The sequence below is a fragment of the Lepidochelys kempii genome, chromosome 1 (genome assembly GCF_965140285.1).
Source record: "Lepidochelys kempii isolate rLepKem1 chromosome 1, rLepKem1.hap1, whole genome shotgun sequence".
NCBI classification, from domain to species: Eukaryota; Metazoa; Chordata; order Testudines; family Cheloniidae; genus Lepidochelys; species Lepidochelys kempii.
The window spans coordinates 206,047,157-206,074,782 of NC_136380.1; the positions used below are offsets into that span (position 1 = coordinate 206,047,157).

Below are 27,626 nucleotides of genomic sequence, written 5' to 3' on the forward strand. Positions count from 1 at the left end.
TGAAGAGGGACGGGGAAGCGGGTTAAGGGGGAGGGGGGGCAGGAGGGTACAGAATTGGATGGAATATCCCCTCTCTAGCATGCGGAGCACCCAGTGGTCCAAAGTAATTTGAGACCAGGCACGGTAGAAAGGGGATAGACGGGATGAGAAAGTAAGATGGGAAGGATCCAAAGGTCGAACTGGCAAGCCGTCCTCGACCATACCCTCAAAAGGGTGGTCTAGAGCCCTGTGGGGCCCTAGGCTGGCCTGAGTTTTGCCCTTCACAAATATTATGGAGTGTACAGCATACAGCAATAAGAATATTGTCATTGGCCAGGTCCAGCCTCCCATATATGCAGCGCCAGCGGGTCTTTAAACTGCCAAAAGCACACTCAGTCATTCTGTATTTGCTCAGCCTGTTGTTGAACCGCTCCTTGATGCTGTCAAGGTGCCCCATGTATGGCTTCATAAGCCACGGCATTAAGGAGTAGGCAGGATCTCCCAGGATCACAATGGGCATTTCGACTTTCCCTTCGGTGATCTTCTTGTCTGGGAAGAAAGTCCCTGCTTGCAGCTTCCTGAACAGGCCAGTGTTCTGAAAGATACGTGTGGCATGCACCTTTCTGGACCAGCCTGTGTTAGTGTCTGTGAAACGCCCACGGTGATCCACAAGTGCCTGGAGAACCACTGAGAAATACCCCTTGCGATTAATTACCTCAGTGGTGAGGTGGTCTGGTGCCAGAATTGGAATATGTGTGCCATCTATTGCCTCTCCGCAGTTAGGGAAGCCCATTTGTGCAAAGCCATCCATGTCACGCAGGTTGCCCAGAGTCACGGTCTTTCGGAACAGGATGCGATTAACGGTCCTGCAGACTTCCATCAACACGACTCCAATGGTCAACTTTCCCACCCCGATCTGGTTAGCAACCGATCGTTAGCAGTCTGGAGTAGCCAGCTTCCTCAGTGCAATAGCCATGCGCTTCTCCAGCAGCAGGGCAGTTTTCATTCTTGTGTCCTTGCACCGCAAGGCTGGGGCGAGCTCATCACACAGTCCCATGATCGCGGCTTTCCTCATCCAAAAGTTCTGCAGCCACTGCTCGTCATCCCAAACATGCATGATGCTGTGATCCTACCAGTTAGTTCTTGTTTCCCGAGCTCAAAAGCGGCATTCCACTGTGGTCAGCACCTCTGTGAATGCCACAACCAATCTTGTGTCACAGCTACTACCCATTGTGAGATCAATGTTGCACTCCTCTGGCCTTTGTAGTTTAAGGAATAACTCCACTGCCACTTATCACGTGTTGGGCAGAGTGAGCAGCATACTGGTCAACAGTGCGGGATCCATTCCTGCAGACTGAAGAAGCAGGGAGCGCAGTACACGAACTATTGAAAGATGGCACCAAATGCAGACGGAAGCACAGGGATTTCTGGGATGCGAAGCAATGCATCATGGGCAGTGGGACAGGACCCAGGATGCCCTGCAACCCCCTCCACCTTCCCACAACTCTTAGTGGCTGAAGAGGAAGAGATGCTCTGTGGGATAGCTGCCCAGAGTGCACTGCTTTGAATACTGCTGCAAGTGTGAGCACACTATTGCGCAGGCAGCTGACAGTGTGAACGTACTACAGCAGCTTCCCTTCAGCGCTCTCTGAACAGCGCTGTAACTGCCAGCGCTGTAACTCTGCCAGTGTAGACATACCCTTAGATAATACAGTCCTACCTGGGCACGAAACGCTGATATTGCAGCAAGGCGCACTTTGATGGAGCTGACATCCAAACCTGACTCTTTTAGGTGCAACAAACAGTCCCAAATCTTTTGAATCATTGATTGTGTGGGAGACACATTGTCATTAGCCACCCAGGTAGAAAAACCCTTCCACTTACTACGGTAAGGAGCTCTGGTGGATGGTTTTCTTCTATTAAGTAGACATTATGCTCTACTTCCAAACAGTGTGCCTCCTCTGGGTTTAGCTACCTGAAGAACCAGGCCATGAGGCGTAGTGACTGAGAGTTACAGTGCAACACCTGCTCATGATTCGGTGACTAAAGATGGAGGTTGGGGGTGGGGGTGGGGGCAGGGGAAGGTTAAGGTTCCTTGATGGACAACTTGTACAGGTCCAAGTACCATGGCTACCTCGCCCAGGCTGGCACAACATCATTTTGCCTCACTCTTGCTTCAGCTTGAGAATTATTTTGGGAATCAATGGTACTGGAGGATAAGCATAAATGATCTCGAGATGGACGGGTTGTACTTCTACAGGAAATCCTGATGATTGGAGCTATGAGGAGTGGCACATGGCTATGGCTGTTGCAATGACTCTGGCAGCTAAGCTGAGTCTGCCGCATCTAGGGAGGCCTCCAGAGTGGACCTTGCGACCAGTCAACCTTCCATCAGGAAAGACAAACTCGCCCCTCGTGTCCTTGGGCAGCTAACTGAGGAATTTGGACGTAACATCCCAATTTGAATAATCATAATAGGCAAACAGGGGCTGATGGTTTGCTATACATAGCTGTAACTTCTCAGTTGACTAACCCACATTTCTACCAAAAATGCCCAATTTCTTTGTATCCTTTTCTTTAGGACGTGCTTTTCTCTAGCTTGGCGGTGTCTCACATTTACTCCTGCCATGATCAGAGAGCCTAGTGAGGGGTGTGGATAAAACTGTTTGTAATAGAACAGTTGGTATTTGTGTTCTGTGTGCTTTGCCACCAGTGTGAGGGATGAGGGGGTTTGCCATAAAGCTTGTAAAGGCTATGTAACTGCCTCATTTATAAGGAGAGCAATTTCCCCTGCTGCAGCCAGGTGTAAAACGTCTAGTTGGTGGGGACTTCTCTCTGAAAGCTCTATTTATATATTCCTAGGGACACAGCTATCCTTTTTGAGAGTTCTTGGTAGTCCTATAGGAAAAGGGGAAGAGTCAATGGAGACAACACCAAATATGAGCCCCAGGAGGATACAGGATGGGTTGAAGAGAATTACAAGGGACAATAGGAATAGAAAGGACTTGCAGCCAGAGGGAACAGGTGATAGACTGGAGAATCGCACCGTCACCAGGACAAGGCAGGTCTACGTGATTGGGGACTCCTTACTGAGAAGGATAGACAGGCCTGTAACCAGAGCTGATCCAGAGAACAGAAGGATGTGCTCTCTGCTGGGGGCGAAGACATGGGATGTGGACCTGAGGCTGAAGAGGATCCTAAAGGGAGCGGGAAAGAATCCACTGATCGTCCTTCATGGGGGAAAAAATGAAACCGATAGATTCTTGCTGGAACATATCAAGGGAGACTATGCCAGGCTGGGGAAGACGCTTACGGAAATCTAGGCTCAGGTGATCTTCAGTGGAATTCTGCCTGTTCCTAGAGAAGGGCAACAAAGGTGTGACAAGATTATGATGCTCAACAGATGGCTCAGGCCACTGGTGCTAAAAGGAGGGCTTTGGGATGTATGGCCACTGGAAGGCATTCATGGACAGAGGACTGTTCTCTCGGGATGGACTCCCTCTGAGTAGGGAGGGAAATAGACTTCTAGGATGGAGGATGGCACAACTGATTAAAAGAGTTTTAAACTAAGAATTTGGGGGAGGTGGTTGGGAGATGTCCAGGTAATCTCCACACCAGATTTCAACATTGAGGGGAAAGAAAATGAAGTAAGAAAGGATACAGCTGTGGGTAGGAGAATGGACATAAAGAGGAAGGGCAGTGTGGATACCAGTCTAATAGGTGATACTGGCGGTAGAATGTCTGTGCCTAATCAGGTGAAGAAAGTGAGTGAGGCCAAACAGCAAAAATTAAGATGTTTGTACACCAATGCAAGGAGCCTAGGTAACAAAATGGAGGAACTAGAGCTACTGGAGCAGGAAGGGAAACCAAATATTATAGGGATAACAGAAACATGGTGGAATAGTAGTCATTACTGGACTACAGGTACTGACGGGTATGTGCTGTTTAGGAAAGACAGAAATAAAGGCAAAGGTGGTAAAGTAGCATTGTATATCAATGATGAGGTAGACTGTAAAGAAATAAGAAGCGATAGAATGGATAAGACAGAATCGGTCTGGGCAAAAATCACATTGGGGAAGAAAGCTACTAGAGCCTCCCCTGGGATAGTGCTTGGGGTGAGCTATAGACTGCCGGAATCTAATCTGGATATGGACAGAGACCCCTTCAATGTGTTTAATGAAATAAATACTAATGGGAACTGCATGATCATGGGAGACTTTAACTTCCCAGATATAGACTGGAGGACAAGTGCTAGTAATAATAGGGCTCAGATTTTCCTAGATGGGATAGCTGATGGATTCCTTCATCAAGCAGTTGCTGAACTGACAAGAGGGGATGCCATTTTAGATTTGGTTTTGGTGAGTAGTGAGGACCTCATAGAAGAAATGGTTGTAGGGGACAACCTTGGCTCGAGTGATCATGAGCTAATTTCAGTTCAAACTGAATGGAAGGATAAACAAAAATAAATCTGTGACTAGGGTTTTTGATTTCAAAAGGGCTAACTTTAAAAAATTAAGGAAACTGGTTCGGGAAGTGGATTGGACTGAAGCACTTATGGATCTAAAGGCGGAGGAGGCCTGGGATTACTTCAAGTCAAAGTTGCAGAAGCTATCAGAAGCCTGCATCCCAAGAAAGGGGAAAAAATTCATAGGCAGGAGTTGTAGACCAAGCTGGATGAGCAAGCATCTCAGAGAGGTGATTAAGAAAAAGCAGAAAGCATAAAAGGAGTGGAAGATGGGAGGGATTAGCAAGGAATTACTGAGGTCAGAACATGTAGAGATAAAGTGAGAAAGGCTAAAAGTCATGTAGAGTTGAACCTTGCAAAGGGAATTAAAACCAATAGTAAAAGGTTCTATAGCCATATAAATAAGAAGAAAAAAAGGAAAGAAGAGGTGGGATGGCTAAACACTAAGGATGGAGTGGAAGTTAAGGATAATCTAGGCATGGCCCAATATCTAAACAAATACTTTGCCTCAGTCTTTAATGAAGCGAATGAGGAGCTTAGCGATGGATAATGGTAGCATGACAAATGGGAATGAGGATATGAAGGTAGATATTACCATATCTGAGGTAGAAGCCAAATGGGACTAAATGGGCTTAATTTAATGGGACTTAAACAGCTTAATGGAACTAAATCAGGAGGCCCAGGTAATCCTTATCCAAGAATATTAAAGGAACTGGCACATGAAATTGCAAGCCCATTAGTAAGAATTTTTAATGAATCTGCAAACTATGGGGTTGTACCATATGACTGGAGAATTGCTAACATAGTTCCTATTTTTAAGAAAGGAAAAGAAGGTGATCCGGTTAACTACAGGCCTGTTAGTTTGACATCTGTAGTATGCAAGGCCTTGGAAAAATTTTTGAAGGAGAAAGTAGTTAACGACATTGAGGTCAATGGTAACTGGGACAAAATACAACATGGTTTTACAAAAGGTAGATTGTGCCAAACCAACCTGATCTCCTTCTTTGACAAAGAAACATTTTTTAGACAAAGGAAATGCAGTGGATCTAATTTACCTCGATTTCAGTAAGGCGTTTGATACGGTTCCAAATGGGGAATTATTAGTTAAATTGGAAAAGATGGGGATCAATATACAAACTGAAAGGTGGATAAGGAACTGGTTAAAGGGGAGACTACAGTGGGTCATACTGAAAAGTGAACTGTCAGGCTGGAGGGAGGTAACCAGTGGAGCTCCTCAGGGATCAGTTTTGGGACGAATCTTATTTAATCTTTTTATTACTGACCTCAGCACAAAAAGTGGGAGTGTGCTAATAACATTTGCGGACGACACAAAGCTGGGAGTTGTTGCCAATTCAGAGAAGGACCAGGGTATCATACAGGAAGATCTGGATGACCTTGTAAACTGGAGTAATAGTAATAGGATGAAATTTAATATTGAGAAGTGTAAGGTCATGCATTTAGGGATTAATAAGAAGAATTTTAGTTATAAGCAGGAGATGCATCAGTTGGAAGTAACAGAGGAGGAGAAAGACCTTGGAGTATTGGTTGATCATAGGATGACTATGAGCCGCCAATATGATATGGCTGTGAAAAAAGCTAATCCGGTCTTGGGATGTATCAGGCGAAGTATTTCCAGTAAAGATAAGGAGGTGTTAGTATTGTTATACAAGGCACTGGTGATACCTCATCTGGAATACTGAGTGCAGTTCTGGTCTCCCATGTTTAAGAAGGATGAATTCAAACTGGAACAGGTACAGAGAAGGGCTACTAGGATGATCCGAGGAATGGAAACCTGTCTTATGAAAGGAGACTCAAGGAGCTTGGCTTGTTTAGCCTAACCAAAAGAAGGTTGAGGGAAGATATGGTTGCTCTCTACAAATATATCAGAGGGATAAATACCGGAGAGGAATTATTTAAGCTCAGTACCAACATGGACATAAGAACAAATGGATATAAACTGGCCATCCGGAAGTTTAGACTTGAAATTAGACGAAGGTTTCTAACATCAGAGGAGTGAAGTTCTGGAACAGCCTCCCAAGGGAAGCAGTGGTGGCAAAAGACCTATCTGGCTTCAAGATTAAGCTTGATAAGTTCATGGAGGAGATGGTATGATGGGATAACATGATTTTGGCAATTAATTGATCTTTAAATATTCATGGTAAATAGGCCCAATGGCCTGTGATGGGATGTTAGATGGAGTGGGATCTGAGTTACTTTCCTGGGTATCTGGCTGGTGAGTCTTGCCCACATGCTCAGAGTTCAGCTGATGGCCATATTTGGGGTCGGGAAGGAATTTTCCTCCAGGGCAGATTGGAAGAGGCCCTGGGTGTTTTTCGCCTGCCCCTGCAGCTTGGAGCATGGGTCACTTGCTGGAGGATTCTCTGCACCTTGAAGTCTTTAAACCATGATTTGAGGACTTCAATAGCTCAGACATAGGTGAAAGGTTTATTGCAGGAGTGGGTGGGTGAGATTCTGTGGCCTGCGCTGTGCAGGAGGTCAGACTAGATGATCATAATGGTTCCTTCTGACCTTAAAGTCTATGAGACTTAAAATCATCCGATACTAGAGATGTCATCTCCAGTACCAGGGTCTCATCTGGTAAGGAGGACGAGGTGTTCAGAAGAGGCAGGTTAGAACCTTATTGAGGATGGTCTTGAATGACCAATGTAGAAGACCTGCCTGAAGCAAGTAATGGGCGGTTCTGAGCCTCAGTGCCCCGTGGGATCTTGGTACCAACATTGAGTGGCCTGTGTGGAGAAACTTCTCCCTTTTGGGGATATATTTCTGTAGTGTAGTGGCTGCCCAGTACAGACTTTAGATAGTCTGCCGGTACTAGGCAGTGAAACTTATCTTCTCAGTGACTGACTTTTGTGATGCAGCAGAGATAACAATCTAGACACTGGAGACATATCCCATGGTACCCACTAGGGCCATTGACGGGGCTGAAGGGACTTGTGCCTAGACTGGGCACACCCATTCTTTTGACCTACTCAAGATAACTCCAAGAATGGGAACAATCCCTGCAGGATGCCCCGGATTCCCAGAAGTGAGAGATGCAGGAACCCACTTCAGACTCTTGAGGAGAAACATGAGAACTCCAAAGGCCAGTGCAAAGCAGTACTGGGCAGTATCACTGGAGATCAGGACCATGATCTACAATGGGCCTACAATACTGGCAACAACACCAGGTTATCAGTACTGTGTGCTGAGCCAGAGTAGCTACTGCTGGTCTCAGAGCTGGCATTCAGACCAAGGGAAGCAGCACAAGACCTGGTGTAGCTGGCACTGTAGCAGACCACTACATGAAAGCCTACAAATGCACCATGTGTGATGGCCCCAGCAAGGTACCATGGAGCTGAATGACCAGCAAGAGCCATACCAAGAAGCACAATAGATCCTTCACAGCTGCAGAGGCCTCTTGGGTGGCTCAAATGGACCTTTGTTTTGCTGTAAACGCAGTTGATGGCTCTGCTGCCTGTACCAAGGAAGCAGCTGGTCTCAGTTGTGAAGCTCCAGTAAATCAAACACCTGTCCCTAATGCGACCCTCACCCAAGCACTTCAAGCTATGAGAGTGAGGGTCTCTCATGGGCATCAACTTGTGACATCCAGATCAGGGTCTGAAGCCAGGGACCTTGGTGTAGGCGCCCCTGGTATCAGGTGGAGACTGGAGTTCCTTTACTACGGACAACCACAACAACAGTCTAATGTCATCTAGCTAAGACAGCACATTTGCCGGAGGAATGACCTGACAGCACACTCCAATCGCTGAAGGTAAAAAGGAACTGAAAGATCATAGACTATTAAGGTTAGAAGAGACCTCAGGAGGTCATCTAGTCCAACCCCTTGCTCAAAGCAGGACCAACAAGATGTGAGGGGTGACTCCACTCATTTATGTCCTCAACTTGCAGCACAGGGAAAAGCAGGGTGCAGGTGTGGCTGCCCCTGCAGGTACCACTAGGGAAAACTCTGTGGCACTCGTGCACAAGATGCACACATACCTAGTGTAATGGACATATGCAAGAACAAAAAAGTATAAAGATTGTGGTATAAATATTAGAAAAGAACATACCCTTTCTTGAGAGGCAAATTTATAATTCCCCTTCTTGAGGGGCAAATTTAGGCTTATCTGTTCCCTTTGCGGCAGAAGGTTCAATTGTCTTCTGTCTTCATCTCCTAGCAAGTTGGAATTTATCCATCTATCTGAGCCTATACACAGTAATGTTGGAGAATTAGACATACATACACTCTGAACTAGGTTTTAAACAGTAAGGCGGCTAGAAGTGCCAAATCTGGTGTCACTCAAAGATTTGTTCTCAAACTAACTGAGTTTGTACCGGAATCACACACCACTACTCTAATATGAACACATAAACAATCCTTCATACTATATGTCATTAGCCATAGTTCTGTACATGGACATCTCCACTGTATTGGTATTGACCATTCTACACTGCGTCAGGTAATGTGAGCTCTAACTCCGTGTACAGAGCAATAAAACTTAAGCTCAGGATCCTGCTTTATGCCTAAAACTGGATGCCAATATGAGGGATATATTCCTGCTGAGATCTGAACTCGGGACTCTCAGATATTAAAGCAGTTGCTCTAATACTTGAGGAAACAGATCTCCTACTAGATACCAAAAGTAGCAGCAGCAGCTGCTCTCTTTTTGACCTACCAGCCACTAGTGAACAGAAACAATACTATGAATATGGGGGATGAAATAGCACATCCATGTGTGTCAGGAGTGGCCAATGTATGGCTCAGGAACAAAATGCAGACAATGGAGTTCTACATCAGAACTCCCTAGCCGCCTTCATTAGCATGGAGATGTGGTAAAGTAAAGTGTCTGTCATGCCCCTGCCATGGCCAGCCCACACAGAAAAGAACAGAACTTATTAATGCTGCCAGCTAACAAGTTACTCCATTAGCTCAAGTAATAGATGTTTGTATTTGATGCTGAAAGTTCTGGAGATTAAACCCTGCAGACAACCTGTAATGGTTGTCAGTACACATTCATAGGTCATTCTAATAAAAATGATAACAAATGCTTCTAATTTTCATTCCTTCCTTCGCTCTGCTCAACAACTGCAATTTAACAAATGAATGTTTCTGCAACTCTAGTTTAAAAGAAACTGAAGATAACTATCAGGTGGGAAATTTGAAGGGCAGGAGAGGCAGCACTGTTTCCCCACATCCCATCAGAGATGACACAAGAAGACCAGAAAACTTTCATGGCTGAACGGCAAAACGTTGGAGGAAGAGAGTTTTTAAAAGAGTAGGGAAAGATGATAGTTAGAAAGGACATTCTAGACTTTTTTTTTTTTTTTGCTACTTGAGACTTTAAATGGCAAGGAAAGAACAAAAAACTCAATCTGGTCAACCTCCCCAAATCCAATAAATTAATTTAGATGCTGTTCTACACCCATCTGGTATTGGGAGGAGTTTGTTGTTGTATAACAAACTGAGAATGAGGTATAATGTTGCAAGCAGAGTTCTCAATACCAAAACAAAACAATCCCATGTGCTAATGCAAAAGGAAATTCAACCTTCTGGCAAGCTCCTCTCATTGCTCTATGCTTGCCTGATTTCATTTGTGGTCATTTAGAAGCCCAGAGAAGCACTCACTTGCGTATAAAAGGTAAAAATAGAAGGAATTCTCAGTTTCACTTTCTGCATGAAGATCACATTATATTCTTCACCAGCTTTACAAAAAGGTCTCTACTGTGGCCCAAGGGGCACCCATATGCAAACAAATGACACCTAAGGATCTACAGATGGTAGAGGAGATGTATAAGCAGGTTAGATATTCAACTCTGATTACTTATAATGTGTTCCGGCACGAGGACAGGCTATGGCTCCAATACATACTGCCTTCAGTTAAAGCCCACCCTCAACACCAAGTCATTCAGATACAGCACTAGAACCATTTTCCACTACAACTTCACTGTTTTAATGTCTTAGGCTAATTTTTGTAGCTTTTTCCATTATTTATTTTGAAATAATGAAAGTAAGCCTAATCTTCATGGAGTTCCATAAATTTTACTATCTCAGAAATTTTTCTATTAACACATAATATAAACAGGTTTGCTGATTTAACGGCCTCTGAGTATTATAAATCACTCAGTCTTGGAACCAACATGCAATAAAGAACTAAGATCTGGAAATGCAACCCAGGATCGTTGGGGAGAGGAAGCATGTATTTAGAACATCTGAGAAGAAATTACCAAAATATTGATTTGACTTCCAGTAATGTGCATAGCCCACAATCTCAAAGAACATGAAGTAGGTTACATCATCTGCTCGGGGCCTCTAGCACTGTGAAAGGCTTGGTCCAAAATGATTTTGAACTAATCACTGGCAAAACTGAGGGACTGTATCTACTCTTCCACAAGCCAATCCATGCACTTCATTCCTCAGCATTTGAAAATCATCATATTTGTGTTGCTGGGTTTCCTAACTTGCTATTGAGAAATTCTGTAGCAGTATTCTCTTCCATGGAAACAAACTAAAAAAAAATCTTTTAAAAGTAATGTAAGAAAAAATAACTAGTCCATATTACTGGGGTTCCAAATCTAATGATCTTCACTATGTTTATGAGATGGGAAATGGGACTGATTTGCACTGTGGGTCTCACTCCTGTATTCAGAGATGATGTATTTGTACCATAAGAGTGCATCACCCACCTCTAAAGAATGTATTTATTTATAGGAGATTCTTTGCACAGGTCAAGAATTGTGCTATGATGGAATATAAGTGCATTGTAATGGGTTATAAATACATACCCAGCCTGGAAAATGTCTATGGGCAAATCACAAAAAAACAGAGCCATGGACAATTCAATGCAGAGCCTAGGTACATTCGTGCTCCTTCCCTACAGAAACAATTATTGGGTTCTGATTCAACTACAGGGTCCCAGGTTAGTTTGAAAGCAACCAAGCACAGAAATCAAGGTCTGGACTTAAACTTTGCAATGTTACATTTACCCCACACACCATCATTATCCAACTCAGACAGCCTCACCTTAGTCCATGGATGTGCCTTAATCTGAGGGAATTTGAATTCAGTGTAGTTTGGATTCATTTCTCTAATTTGTTCCCTTGTAGGCGTTCCCAGGACCTAGAAAGGTGAAAAAGAAATTGTTTACATATCCTTCAGATCTACAAAGTGATAAACGTCCTAATAAAATTCGCTTGACCATACGATCAACTTTACAATAAGGAATGTCATTTTTTTGTAATGTGCAGTATAGTAGAGAGAGTAGGAATAGAGTGTCTGGCAAAACGTAACTAGTCACTGGTACCAAGCAGCTTTTGCAATGCACTGAGACTTGGGTCACAACAGACTGGACAGTTCAAATTTTGCAAATTTACTTAACTGTTGAAGGCTTTTCATAAAATTCAGGCATCTCTCTCAAATACAATGATGCTTCAAAAGAGAACAGAGCAGAATTTCTCCAGATTAGGAATTTTATAAAAAGAATTATTTGATGAACATCTTTAATGTAATAGGCTGTCGCTTGCAGTCTTACGCCCTGATTAAGGTAATGAGCAATAGCACACCCGAATGCATTTTAATAGTCATGAGGGAGAGCTCTCTGATGAACTTAAAAGATCAGACAAGCACTGCTGAGAGAGGCAGAACACATTTTATTAGATGGAGATTGATTTTTTTCATATCTAAATGCAGACGGAGTGTTAACTTAACTTCACCTAACGTACAGGAATTCAATTCACGTACCTGTAGTTTAGACATTTATTCTAGGAATTCAACTATAGAAGGATCTATGTTTATATAATAATAACACCACAATCAGTGTGATGTTATCTGTATGTACATTTCCATAAAGAAATGTGATTGTATATATGAAATGATTTGGTGAGTTTTACATATTAGTAGTTTTTGTTCAATTAACATTAATCTTAGAAAAACTTCAAATCCTTTAAGAGGGACAAAAGAACTCCTCAGCAAATTTGGAAGTCCACTGCTTTCTGTTTAAATTCAGTCACTCTGGGTTCTGCCATTACAGAAAGCACTGTGGGAGAGGAAGGCTGAAACTTGGGCGCCTCTTCTGACAGACAAGCTCACTGTCATGTTACAGCCTTGTGACAAATCTTTTGCCATGGAAATTCATGTCATGTTGCCAGTTCATCACTAGGATTTCAATTCAAGGATAAACAGGAACATGTCTAGATGTTATGAAAAACCTCCTGCTGAATACTGTCAGCTGTATTCATGAAGTTTTGTATTATTTTACATCAATAGAATTTTTTTAAATAAGCAGAAAGTGCAAAGAGACTGGGGAAAGAAAAAGGCATGGGTTAAACACATCTCAAGTAATTAAAGGCTGTGGCTGAAATTTATGAAAAGTGAATAATAGTTTTTTTTAAAAATCTCATGTTTCGATTTATTTTCTAATTTTGAGTGTGAATTTAATAGTTGTGTAAGATGCGGGATTGACTGCTTTGGCAAATAAAATCTTCTATTTAACCATATAAAAATCACAATCCAGGCTGCAGCAGTGCAAGCTTGCATTATACCACCACCTGTCAATGGATGTCAACCAGAACCTGGTAAAATAATCTCTATGGGTGCGGTTGCTAACATCTTAAGGCTTGATTTGAACCAGCAACCTATGAGTGAAAGACCACACTTAGAGCTGATTGGAAATTTTCTAACAGAACGCCTTTCCATCAGAACCACCAATTCATTGAAAGTAAAACGTTTTTCAGGAACTTATCAATTTCAATGAACCTTTTGAAGGAAACCAGGCAAGTTCCCCGTCAGCTTTCCACCTTGACTCCCCCACAGCCCACCTGCCAGGAGCGTTGGAGCCAGGCTCCACAGTAGCCTGCCTATTTGCTGAGAGCCTGAAAGCCCAAGAGTCCTGGCTTCACAGCTCGCCTGGCAGGCTGCCTTGCAGCCAAGGTTCCTGAAGTATAGTAGAATTCTGTCTTCTTCCTGTTCTCCTTTATTGGGGTAGGTAGCAGAGCAGTACCATGAGAAGAGTGGAACTAACAACTTAAAATGCCTTGTTCAAAAATTTTAAGTGACACTTAACTTTCAAAACACCTGAACAGCAAATGTAACTTTTCTTGTCTGCATAGTAAACACTGGCATTTTTATCTGTTTGAATAATCAAAGTGGTGCTTTCCGTGCCTTCTTGGTTGCAAAGATTTGAACTGCTTCCTGAAGGTCCACAGTCTGGGTCAGCTCAAGCTCTACTGAGATGGTTGCAATGCCGACCACCCTCTCCTGTGTCATTGTGGAGCGTAGATGTGTTTTTATTAACTTCAGCTTGTAGAAGCTGCATTCTCCACTAGCAACTGTTACAGGAAGTGTTAGAAGTATGCGCAGAGCAACAAAAGCATTTGGAAAGAGGGTGGTCATCTTATTTGTGCACTTATATTCCAGAACAGCCTTTGGAGTTGATCCTGCTGAAATGTATCTTGAAAGGGCTTTCAGTTCATCACCTAAATCACTCGCATCAATATCGCACATGTCATCATGTGTCAACACGGCCTCTAGTGCCCTGCTGGTGTAGGGCTTCTTCAGGTATAGTGTGGAGTTTTGGAATATCATCCAACATCCCAAATATACTGCTGTGTTCCTTGAGCTGCATGAAACGTTCTTCAACTGATTGTATTGTACAATCTAGCACCTGGTTAAAGAATTTAACTTTGAATTGTTGTTTGGGGTCCCTTATGGGATTATCCTGTACCTCGTAATCAAAATGTCTTCTTCGGTGACTTGTATTCTTGAATGGGTGGGAAAATAGCTTCAGTGTGAAGTTCCTCTGCCAACTTCTGTGCACTCTTCAGAATGTTTTGAAATCCCTCATCTGACCGGTAGGACTGTAGGAATGACTTTGCTTTGTCCAGTTGTTCCATTACTTCAGATATATCAAGGTCAACATCTTGGAGTCTCTTGCTTACAACATTTATTTCAAACAGTATGTCATGCCACAACACTAAGCCACACAGAAATTTGAAGTTATGTATGTTTCTGGTGATTCCATTTCCCTCTGCCACTGTTCTTGCATGAACAGTTCCTGTCATAGTATTATCCTCCATAATGGCAACTATAGCATCATCTATGTTCCCAATTTGGTGTTTGATAGGTTTTATCACCTCCACTCGGCTTACCCATCATGTGGCACTCAGTGGTTTCAGTGTCAGAGAGTATGTTCCCAGATGTTGCTTCAAAATTTGCCATTGATGAGTTGATGCAGAGAAAAATACATAGATGCTTTGAATTACATTAAAAAATTCAGCAGCCTCACTAGAAGCTGAGGCTGCATCACTGACCACCAAGTTCAATGAATGAGAACTGCATGGGACAAAAAAAGCTCAAGGATCTGTGTCTGCATTCCTCTGTTCTTTCCTCTCATGTTGGCACCATTATCGTAGCCCTGACCTCTCATGTCAGCTATCGCAATTCCTGTTATCTTCCAGCTTTTTAAGAAGCACATTTGACATACCAGCTCCTGTAGTATCATCAATGTCAATAAATTCTAGAAAATGCTCTCTGACAGTCACCATTGCAGGGACATTTTCACTAGGTTCTGTTGTTGTTACAGAACGCACCATTAAAGTAATTTGTTCCCTATACCTGATGTCAGGTGTGCAGTCCAGAACAACAGAGTAATATCTTGCTGACTTCAGATCTGCCACAATCTTCTGTTTGACTTTTGTTGCCAGTAACTGTATGATCTCATTTTGAATAGTTTTTCCAAGGTAGTGGTGTGTGTACATTTCTTGGGTGGTGACTCTTCTTAGATGCTCCTGGAGTACAGTATCAAACTCAGCCATCAGTTCCACAATTTTAAGGAAGTTTCCATTGTTTGGCACATACAGCTGATCTGAAGTGGCATGGAGTGCAAGGTTTTGGGTAGCAAGCATTCTTACAATGGCAATGAGCCTTTTTGGAACATTTTGCAAGTAAAGAGACTCTGATGCAATTTTCTCTTGATGGTGATCATCTATGGTGGCCTTTAACCTTAGTCTCATCTCAAGCTCTTTCCACCTGTGGAATGCTCTCTGGTGATTTGCTGCCTTCTCATGGCATGCCAGATTTCTAGCCAGATTTTTCCAGTCCTTTGTTCCTGTAGAACCCAATGTGGCTGGAACATTAGACTGGAAGAGTTTGCAACAAAAACAGTATGCAGCATTCTGGGTTTTTGAGTACATAAGCCATGGCCTCTCAACTTTGTCACCACTGGGGATTTCACGCCAGTAATGCGTTGGACGGAAACTTCTATTTTCGTTGTCTTTGGGGAACATGATGTTTTTTACTTGCTGTGGCCCACGCAGTACAAGGAAGTCCCTCAGGCTACTGCTCAAGTGGGTCCACAGTCCTGGATCATCTAGACTTAAGGAACTAAACTCAGCAGCAGCTGTTTCTTGCACCTCCACCACACTCTTCTCTGATCTACACTTTTCTTCAGGAATGTGCATGGTTACATCCATTTGAGATGGAGATATGGATGCTGCAGTAGCTGCCAGGTCACCTGCACTCTGACTAACTGGAAGATCAGGCATCTCCTCACCACTCTCATCCTCACTGGGGCCGGAAGGCTCACCGTGAACATGTGTGTCTACGTATCTCAAGAGAGTTCCTTTCCTGCTTAGATAGAAAAGCTTCCTTTGCTTTCTTTCTTTTTCTGAATGCTGCCCCAGAGGGGTGTTTTCGTCTTTCACTCATGACTGCTGTTCTGTGCCGGCTATAGTGGCTCTCAACACTCAATTGAAGCAGGCTGATAGCAGGGCCTGAGTGACGGAAGATATCAGTGTCTTAAGGGCCTAACTGGCTCCTACTATTTCAGCTGACTGCCTGTTCTCCTCAAGTGGGTTCAGGGAAGCAGCAGGAAACAGGAAGCTCCCTAAGAAGCTGGTGTTAATCAGTCCAGGCTCCTGGGGGTGCTAGAGAGGATCATAAGAGGCTCCTCCTCCTCTGTCTCGTGGAAGCTCCTGTTACTTTCTGTTATTCCCTCTCACCTTTTCTCCTGCCTGCCTGTTATGTCTCTTGTGCCCTCCTTCCTCCAGCACAGCACTCCATCGTCTCTGTGCATCTAGAGCAGAGAGAACACATAGGCACCAGCAGCAGACACAATTCTCTACACTCTGGGTTCTAGAGGCGCCCCCACCCCCAGTCTGGCACCTGAGGCGGCCGCCTCAGGTCGCCTCATGGTAAGGCCAGCCCTGAGTGGCACTGATGAATGATCTCCTATCAATGGAAAGAGAACAGACATCCTTTCTTACCCTCCTTGGCCTCTCTGCAGCATTAAACATGGTTGATTTTGAGATATTGTTGTCTTGCCTGAGAGAGGTAGCAGGCATCCAGGGTTATGTGCTAAAATGGTCTGAGTTCTTTATGGAGGGACATACCCAACACGTAATTATGGGAAAATGCAACTCCATCAGTAGACCCTTCGTTTATGAAGTCCTAAAAGGATCGATTTTCTCTCCAGTCCTTTTCAACGTCTACATACAACCACTAGGTGAATTGATCAGAGGACACGGACTCAAGAACCAGGAACATGCAGGTGACATACAGCTCTACTTATCCTTCACCACACACTAGCTGTGTGGGAGACAGAACTTTCTCTCAGTGGCCTGTCCAAGACTGTGGAATGAACTCCCGCAGGAGCTAAAGACCATCACAAACCTCACCACCTTCTACTCCAAGTGCAAGGTGCAGTTCTTTGATCTTGCCTTCTCTAATGCATACATAGCAACATGTACATTAAAAACAAAACAAACAAAAACCCTGACAAAAACAAGACACTCCACTGAACATACTTTACCTCCTCTGGAGATAAGACAAATGTGATAATTGTTAGTCATGTCACTTAATGCACTGCTGGAAGGCTCTCAGAAACTATTGTGAAGAATCTTTATAGAATAGATCAACTCAGAGCACTTTGATTTAGCTTCCTCCTCTGTTTCCAAAGAACCATTTGTAGTTTTAGATTATATTCCAAACTCTTTCAAATTCAGTTTAGCACATCCTAGATGAAACTGGTGTCTGACTGGAATGCAGCAATATTTCTCTGAAAATATCAATATTCATTTGGAATACTAGAACTTCCATGCTATATACGAGGAACCTTTTGCCTCAAATCCTAGATAGCCTTGGCAGTATTGAAGACAGTAAGTTTGCATAAAAATGCAGAGACAGACACTTCCTGATACTCTTGCACATGAGGGTTCTCTTGTTGGCATAATTACTCCAACTCCGGGAGAGGCAGAAACTATTCTGGTAGGAGATCATCTCCTGCAGACATAGAGCTAGTGTTGACAACGCTTAGGTTGCTGTAACTTGTGTTGCTCAGTGGAGTGGCTTTTTCACACCCCTGACTAACGTAAGTTATATCGACATAAGTAGTTGTGTAGATTTGCTCTAGGAGTGCACATGCTCCTAAAGGTGGGGATTTATACTGACAAATATTCACAAGAAAAAACTACTACTCTCATACTGGTTTGTTGAAAGGTGTAATTAAGTAGCTGTTTACAAATTGAACTGCAGAAGAAAGGTGCTAGAGATGTGCCAAGTACTTATTAAAAGATTTTAGGATGGAGGAATCTCAATCTACAATACAATCAAATTTGAAGTAAATAATCTGAAAGGGCGACAGAGGAAAGAAAGCTACAACTCTGACAGAGTCCCATAACATTAAATGGAAAGGGGAAAAAAAAAAAAAAAAGCCAACCAGAAACATGAATTTCTTTTGTTAACAGAAACAAGCACAACCATACACTAACTTAGTAAGATGCTTCATTGCCATGGTTGACATGCACACAATTGTTCATCTTATGCTGCCAGCAATTGCTGAAAGTGGGGAGATCACATTATGCAGAGGAAGAACTGAACTTTTTGAGGGAGGGGGTTGCACAATGGCAAGAAATGCCAGAACACTTCCTCTATGAAAGGGGAGAAAGGATTAATTTTAAACCATGTCAATGCTAGCAGGTGTTCTGTAGCACAGACAGCCCATCCCAATGGCATACTTTAACTCCACGCAGGATCACATCCAGAAGACAAAAAACATTCTTCCCCGCAATTTCTTCTTTGGTAGACGCAGCTTTTCTTCGCCATTTAGCTACTATAAATGAATTTATATATTTATTTTTTCAAAAACTGAGCCCAAAATAGTACCTCGATATTTGAGTATGAGCCATATATCATATTTGCAATCCATTTTTAGCACTCAGCTCAGTAAAAGTGTCACAGACTATAAAATTACTCACTGGTTAGATTCCTGACACTTTACAGCTCTCATGTTTTAACATTTTCCTTCATGAATACCAGACAAAAATTATTCTTCCCCATCCAGCCTGAGAGGCATTGGAAGAGAGGGGACAGTTACTGTGAGTTTTTCTATAACAGACGTAATCTAGCTGCTAGCGCAAGGCGTCGCTGTCCAGGTTGGGAACAGAAGAACACTTGGTGGCTTTGTCTCATTGCACATGGAGATAATTTTAGAGAAGCTCTAACAACACATTTTTTCAGTCTGGACTGCACCATTTGGAATGGAATTTTAGTAATTCTGGAATGGGAAAACCACTTTGCCCTTCATTATCTTTTTCTTGTAAGTGGTTCCTGTTTAGTTACAAACTGACAGACGAAGGCCTGTCAGTACCCGGGGTTAATGGATTAGGTCACTATCACAGTCATATTCTTCTGGAGAAGATGAGGATCTCCTTTTCTTTAGACGATTTCTTAATGGTGATGTGGGAACTGCAGCAACAGACTTACCTTCAGACAATGAACTGCTCCTTTAAAAACACAAACTTGCTTTTATGTTTCACAGGATGACTCTCACAGGAAGAAGAACGAACTCTTATTTGCCCTGTAGTAACCATGGAACTTTGAGATGCTGCAGTCAGTGTGAATCCCACAGCAGGTGTACATGTGCCTCAGTCATTCAAAACTGCATTGTTTTGAATAGCAGTGTCTATCAGGAGTGCACATACGCCCGGAGCCTCCGTATACTCCCATGTGAGAACAAAGGGCAGAGCGGCTGCAACTCTCATTCTGTTCCCTTGCTATGGCAGCTGAGGACTCCAAAACTAGGGATGGAAAGCAGATAGTGGGATCCACACTGAGTGCAACAACTCCAAGAACTACAGTTACTATAAGGTAAGTTCATTCTTCAGTGTATGTTAGCGTGGACCCCACTGTAGGGGAGCGGAAAGCAGTACCTCCTCTGGCTGTTGGGATGAAGGGTTTCAGCTATATCCAACAGACTGTGGTATTGCTCTCCCAAACTTGGCATCTGCCCTGACATTCAAGTCCAATGCTTAATGCTTGACAAAAGTCAGTGGGTTTCTCCACATCTCTGCCTGGCATATTTCAGAAACTGACATTTCGGGGTTCTGAAGCAGGCAGAGAATGCCACTTGTGGTCTGCTAGAGTCCACCATGATGTTCATTGGGAGAGGTACATCAATCAACTAGTAACAGCAAGATACGCTGTCATATCCACTTTGATATTCTTTGTGATGAGATGGCCCAGAGATTGAACTGCCAGCAACAACCAGAAACAATTGGGGAGACAGAATCAAATTGCACAGACTGTCAACGTAAAGTAAGGCTCTGGAAACAGCCAATAAAATGTAACTTTTCTCCTGATACAGTGTGGGGCTTCAGGAATAAGACAGGCAGGTTAACTGATTAACTCAAACTGAACTCAGACTACCTTGGGAGGGAACTTCGGGTGAGGTACCTATGAAATATCATGTAGGGAGGGTCAGCTGTAAGTGCTTGGAGTCCACTCACTCTTTTGTCTCTGAGTTCCAAGACATTTATGTGAAGTCCTAGGTTGTCTTCTGTGGACCAGGCCCCTTGTGCTTATAGGTGGTCCAGGCATTTCTCACCCCCGCTGTCCCTAACACATCCACAATTAAAGTCCTTGTCAGAGTGGAGGCTGAGAATCATATGCCTCCTTATACAATCTCTAACCACCATTACAGTTCTGCAAGGATGTGAGGTGACACCAAGACTTTCCTGTCCATCTGGTGACAGGGCGGAAAGTAGACTGGTCTAGGCCAGAGTTTTAGGGGCCACATATGAAGTCTGGCAAGCAGTGTCATGTGCATGCACATCAATGTATCATCTAATACTCCTAGCCAAGTTTGTACGGTTATAGACAGGTTTGATTTTGTCTTGAGTAGTAGTGACTGCAGTGACATAAACTTGTCCCCAGACAGGTTTGTGCTCTCTGATCTGAAATCAGATCATAGCTCCTATCTTCTATGATGGTAAAAGAGGTGATATTTTCATAGCTGAAGGTGGCCCAGTCAGGCAAACAGAGACTTTGCATATCTTAGACTCACTGCTGCCTCCTGCTCTGATCAGTCTATCTTCCATGTAAGGGTAGATGTGCATGCTCTGTCTTCAAAGGTGTGCCATTACCACCGCTAGGCATTTTGTGAAGACTCTTGATTAGGGTGAAGTGATTTTTTTTTCTTCCAGTGAATAGTTTTGGCAAAAAAAAAAAACAAACCACAAAAAACACCCTTCCTGCCCAATCAAAACCAAAAAAACCCCACAAAACTGATTTTGGGAACAGTTCATTTAAAAAAAAAAAATCAAAACAAACCGTTCTGAAATTATAAGTTATTTGATTCAACATTTCATTTAGAATATATTTCTATTTGATGTTCAAAACATTTCATTTCGACATTAACACAGTTTTAAAAAATGTTTTGCTTTGGCAAAAAACAGACCTCCAGTTTTGGTTCTAAATGAAAAAATTTTCTTTGGATTTTTTGGTTTGGCAACAGAATCAAAATAATCAATTATTTGCTCATCTCTACTTCTGGTGCCGTTGAGAGTTTGAATGGCACCTCTGATAATGATAGTGATTTGGCTCTACTGAGAGCCTGAAGTACTTCCAGTGGGTTGGGAGGATGGCTATGTGGAAGTATGGATCCTGTAAGACAAGAGCCATGAACCAGTCTTGAACCTGCAGAGAATAATGGAGGCAAGCATTACCATTCTGAATTCAAGGCTGCACCCGCACTTGTTCAGTCTCCTCAGGCCAGGGACAGGACAAAGACCCACCCCCCCTTCTTTTTTGGAATGAGGAAATATCAGGAATAAAAGCCCCTTAAGACCCTTGTACTTCTGAGCTCTCCTATGGCTTCTAGAGAGAGCAATGAGGCCACTTCTCTTTGTGATAGGCTCTCATCAGAAGGACCCCTGAAGGGGATAGGGAAGAGGTTTGTGCAGAAGTATAAAGAGTAGACATGAAAAGGGTAGCCATGAGTGAAAGATGTCCAAACATCCACTTCTCTGATAGCAAACCAAGCCCAGGGGAAAGGGGAAGGAGGCTCCTGATATATCCATTAAACCTGTTGCCTCTGTGATGGTGCAGGGTGAATGACTGAGTATGACGATGACAGACATATCTCCTAGAATTGAGAGGTTTTTTCCTTGGCAGGTACTCAGGCTACCTACTCTGGAAATAGGATAGCATCCTACTGAGGCTGGTAATTGCATCATTTTTGGTAAAGAGATAGTGTATAGATCCCCAGGGATCTTAATGTGACCTGTGAATCTTTCAGTGAATGGTGCAGTTCATCTGTTCTGGTGCTGAAGAACTCCATCCACACAAAGAGCAGATCTGTGATGAAGCTTTGTACCTCTTTCTGGATGCCTGATGTTAAGCAGCCACGAAAACCTGCTCATGGTGACAGCCACGGGCATTGGCCATTGACCTCACAGGTGTGTTGGATGTGTCCATGACCCTATGATCTCATTCGGTTCTTTTCTGTTTTCCTGTAGAATTTTTTGGACATTAAAAGGATGACTCTCCCATCCCAGATAAAGTTATATTTTGCAAACATGGCCTAGTAATTCATAATGCAGAGCTACACTGAGGTAAAGAAACGTGCCCTGTGCCTCAAAATGTCCAGTTTCCTGGGTCTTTTTCCTTCAAGGTGCCTTTTGTGGATCGGGTTTCTTTCGAAGACACTTGGTACCTCTCTTCCACAAATTTAGTTGTGGAAGAGAGAGTGGCCAAAGTCTGCCACAGCCCCTTTGCTGGTTCAAGGAAACCCTCATTGATCAGGAGAGCGATCCCGGCTGGGCTTGTAGGGCTCAGTTTAATCCAATAGCTTGTGAGACCTTTCTTGGATTACTGTCGTTTTGATGTCCAGGTCTCCATGACCTGGGACAGAAGGCTCTGGAATCCTTACAGTCATCAACCAGTGTCATGTCCTCATCTAGCAACAATTCTTTAGGCAGGGACTGAGGTTGCTGTTGTCCCTCTGTTGTTGCCTACTCCCGGATGTCAGCATCCAGTACTGGAATGGGTGCGTTTGTTTGTAAATTTTATGTTCTTCACTGAGATCATCATACTACATGTGCCTACTGAGAGAAGTTTGCAAAAAAATTTTTTGAAATAAAGTTATGAACGTCTGAAAATACAGAGGAAGTGTTGGTTTATGATTAGAGGAGTGAATCTGGAGTCAGGACTATGTGCCTCAGTTTCCAAGTCTGCCTATGGTAATAGTAATACTTATCTCACTCACATGCATACAACAGAGGTATGGGTACTAGTCTCAGAACCCGCTATCCCTGGCTTTTCTGGGTTGGGCAACCAGCACAAACTCTCCTTAAAGTGTCCATTTGCTTCTTCAGGTGATTGTCTGAAGATGGTCTGGTTCAGGAACAATTTGCAGGCTACCCCTTAAACTTTACACTATCCTCACCTTCATACCTTCAAGCACCTGCGGGTCTCATACTAATCTGCCAACTCAGCAACCCGTTCGATTGTTTTAGGTTTTCTAACTGCTAGTCAAATTCTTATGAGAAACCCTCAAATTGTTCAAGGTAAAACAGGTCTCACTTATTCTTCTATCCACTTGTCAAAATTGCTTGCTATTGATACAGGTATATTTGTATAACCTTCATCAGCCCCATTTCTAGGCTGATGGACGTGCTTGAGCCATGCTATCACATTCATCTTGAATTTTAGCAGGACAGCTTTCTCTTTAGCATACACACCATACAATCCCTTCTGTTCTTTACAAGGAAATTACCATACTGGATCAGACTAGTACATCTAATCAAATACCTTGTTCCTGACGTTGACCATTAACAAATGCTTCAGAAAAGGGTACAAAGAAATCCCACAATGGACAAAACTTCTTCCCAATCCATCATTTTAGTGGTTGGTTTATACCTGAGGCATGAGTGTTCATATCCTTTCAATTTTAGTTCAATCTGATGAATGTATATTTTTAATGTGAATGTGGATTTTCTAGTATGAGCATTAGTTACAATAGTGACGAGAGGGGAAGTACACACTTTCTTTTTAACATGTACTGCTCACATATTTTCCTCAAAGGCACAAACAAAGGGATGCCTCCTTCTGCAGAATAGTCAGGGAATCTTCATATCTGGCTGAAACTGTGTAGAGAGTCTTCTCAAGTCTTCTCAAGACACTGTGTCTTCTCAAGTGAATATCTCAGGATTTACTACACAGTGGAGTATCTCTTGCATTTAACCTGCATGTATAATTGTTAATATGCATATCTAGGGGGCCATGTACCCTTTTTTGATTTTCACCTAATAATAATAATCATTCAGGATTTCCATGTCCACAGTTAGAGCAATGCTCCAGGAACCTACTTCTGCCAAGTGGAAAACCACCTCAAATACAGTTCACTGAAAGTCCAAGCTTCCAGAGTGCACATTCTTCCAACTATGATAGAAAAAAACAGTTAACACCAGTACTCTTTATATTCAGCTATGGATCTGTCAATTAAAAATGAGGATAAAATTTATGAAAGTGGTGTTTAAAATCTGTAAAAGGTCTACATGCAGTGACAATTTTATTAAATTGTTTCTCTTCTTCCTTTGTGTTTATACTAAATTATGCTAAAACAGAATAATCTCAGCCAAATTGAATATATGGATCCTGAAGAAGAGCTCCATGTAGCTCGAAAGCTTGTCTCTTTGCCAACAGAAGCTGATCCAATAAAAGCTATTTCCTCACCCACCGTGTCTCTACATGGATTCTGTACAGTTATGAGTCATGGACGAACACTTCCTGTACTGACTGGCTGATACTGTACAATTAATGAAAAATAACTACACAAGCACTATGCCAATCCATGAACTCCGGTTGGCAGACAGCCTGTCAACCAGAGTACATCTTTCTTCTAAATACTATACTTCCACTTGCTCAGAACCAAGTCAAAGGCAAGGCAAAGCACACTCATTAACTCCAGATAGATCTATTTTATTGAAATAACCAGATTTCTAAGGGAGTGAGATGTGACTTTTTGGACTATGTCACCCTGATGTACAATTAAATGATCTTAAATTTACATAATACCTTTACTCCTGAATAAACTCTATATTGATATACAGACAATAATCACTTAATCATTTCATTGATGAATAAAGTGGATTAGGGAGCAGACCATACTAGCTGTTCATAACAGTTTAGGGCAAAGTGTAAATACCACCATATTTATGAAACTACAGGGGGAAATTTAGGGACCCAGCCAAATTTAGGGACCTAGGGATTCCAGAGCAAATACCACAACTTTTTGCAAGCAATGCTTTGTACCTTTAATGATCACAAATGTTTGCAACTGTAAATTTTACATCTCATCCAAAAGAATGGCATTGTGAGAAGCACTACACCACACTAGGACACTGTTTCAGTACAATTAAAAAGGAACCTACCACTCAAGGAATCACCAACACTTCTCAGAGTCTCCCAAGTTTTCCTTTGAGGTTTCTTTGCAAGTACTGACCCAGCTTAAACCCGTTTAACTTGTGAGTTATGACATGATCACAGACTAAGGTGCTACAAGACAGCAGGCAAATCTGTTCTATCTAGATTTTTACTTTTTTCTAATTGTGTTATAGGCTGGGCTGGTAGCATCTCCTACTAAGATTGCCCGAAGCTTCCCACTAAAGATCCTGTTTTAAGTTGCTTATAACCTGACAAAAGTAACGGTCTGGGCTGAAATTTTCCATGCCAGGAGTCAGCTATAGGCCAATCTTTTTTGGAAAATTTCAGCCAAAAGGGTTCAACCATTTCCATGAACAAGGCTAGGGAAAAATAGGTTTTGCTCGTGTTAAAAAATGGAGATCTTTTCCTTGAAATGCCCAAAGACCCCCCCATGCTTTGAATTATTTTTGCTATCATGAAAATCCACCTAAATCTCACCAAGCTACAAGCCAATGAAAAACTGCAGTTTGCACATGCTCAGAACAGACTTTGATTTTAGCAGCTAAAATCTCTGAAGACTTCATTCTCTCTGAGCACACTAGAGCACACTCCAAGTGCTGACGAGATTGCCAGTGCACCACCCCTACCAGCTGAATGACCAGGCTCCATCACTTACCAGCTCCTACCTATGGCCAGACTGTGCAACTGACATCCCCACAAGAGTGACTAAGCATATTCCAGTGCAGGGCTAATTGGGGGTGGGGGACAGAAGCACTTTCCCTGTAATTGCTGCTCTCAGCTGCTCTGGGCTGGGCCAGGCGGAGTGAACAGACTGGGATAAGGAGCCACGGATGAGGTAAGAGGGGAGAGAGATTGGATGAGGAGCCTGGAAGACAGTGGAGGGGAGGGGAAAGGAGAGAGATCACATAAGGAACTAGAACCTTAATTCTAACTTTCAAGTGATTTACTTTGCAGTCTTAATAATGTTCTTTTAACCTAGTTTTTGTGTGCAATATATCTATGTTCAAGGAGCGAGGAGGTGACCCAAGAGTAACTTGAATTCCATACCTTGATTATTTCCACCAACTGATCCACACCACTGTCGCCTGGAAAGATTGGCTGTCCAAGTAACAGTTCTGCCAATACACATCCTGCTGACCACACATCTGAAGAGAAAAGGCGGAAAAGTATTTCAGTGAAAGATGTTATACATATATATCACTATATATCATATCAAATTTGACCCATTTAATACATTACTTCGTGTTTGGTTTTGTACAAGATACAATTAATCAAGAGCATTCAGACTTTATATCTAAAAGACCAACAATGAAGACTGAGAACCACTGGTAGAACCAGAGAGATAAGATCTATAAAAAAAGTCCATCTATCAGTACATATTAACACCCACAGAATATATACATATTCCTGATCCCTTTGGGTGTATCAACTGAAAGATTAGTGATTACTCATATCCTGTTTATATATATATAACAGATATATAACACATTAAATTTAACCCATTTAATATATTACTCTGTGTTTGGTTCTGTAGAAGATATAGTTAATCAAGAGCATTCAGACTTTATATCCAAAAGACAAACAGTGAAGACATGGAGAACCTCTGGTAGAATCAGAGATATAAAATTTATAAAAAAAAGTCCATCAATCAGTACATATTAACACCCACCCACACACAGACAGAATATATTAACTGAAATATTAGTGATTACTCATATCCTGTTAGTGATTACTATCATATCATATCTTTAGTCATACATGTTATACATACCAAGTGTGTAAAGACATTTTCTATCAAAGGACAGGTGATGCTTTTTGTTGTTTTTTTAATCTAGGAGTACAGACTCACTGTTGCGTCATTTTATATATATAATATAAAATTTACATATATAAAAAGATGAATCAGAGCTGCAAATAGTGCTAGCTTTAAATCAAAGAGAATTTGGGCTGTGCAAGGACAGCAGACTCAGACTGTATTGGCACAAAATTTAAGCTCCAAATTTCACCCACTTTGAAATGGTTATATTGGTATTATAAAACTTTAAGAACTTTCAAACTTCAGAGAAATTTACAAACATTATCTGAAGAATTCTGTTGGGGAACCTAAATTCTAAAAAAAACCTCTTAAAATATCCACCTTTCCCTCTAAAGTATTTAATGTAATCATAAGTGTTAGACAGCAAGACAATATGCTTTCTGCTTGTGTCCCCTCTACAGCTGGAATTCACTACTCAAACCCAGTTTCCAAAACTATATTGACATTGAAGCTCTTGTACAAAGAAGAACGTATACAAAAAGCCACAGCAATTTTAAGTTCAAGTAGAAAAACAGTAGGGAAATTAATGGAAAAAACGGAGGAAGAGAACATACTCAAGATCTATAAGGAAAGAAATTCTATTTTAAGCTTCTAAGACAGTATATACAATGGAGATTAAACACAAAGTGTAAAGCTTAAAAATGTATTTG

At 42.2% G+C, this 27,626-nt stretch overlaps 1 protein-coding gene across 6 annotated transcripts in view; it reads right to left on the minus strand.

The window, feature by feature from the left end:
• Window positions 1-27,626, minus strand: part of GSK3B (glycogen synthase kinase 3 beta) — a 267,577-nt gene that overhangs the window by 54,252 nt on the left and 185,699 nt on the right. For all 6 annotated transcript variants that reach the window (XM_073309439.2, XM_073309445.2, XM_073309401.2 and 3 more), the window contains exons 7-8: window positions 26,208-26,305; window positions 11,466-11,561 (exon numbers count right to left, since the gene is read on the minus strand). In XM_073309439.2, the coding sequence (XP_073165540.1) occupies window positions 11,466-11,561; window positions 26,208-26,305 (194 nt within the window). The remainder of the gene's footprint in view (window positions 1-11,465; window positions 11,562-26,207; window positions 26,306-27,626) is intronic.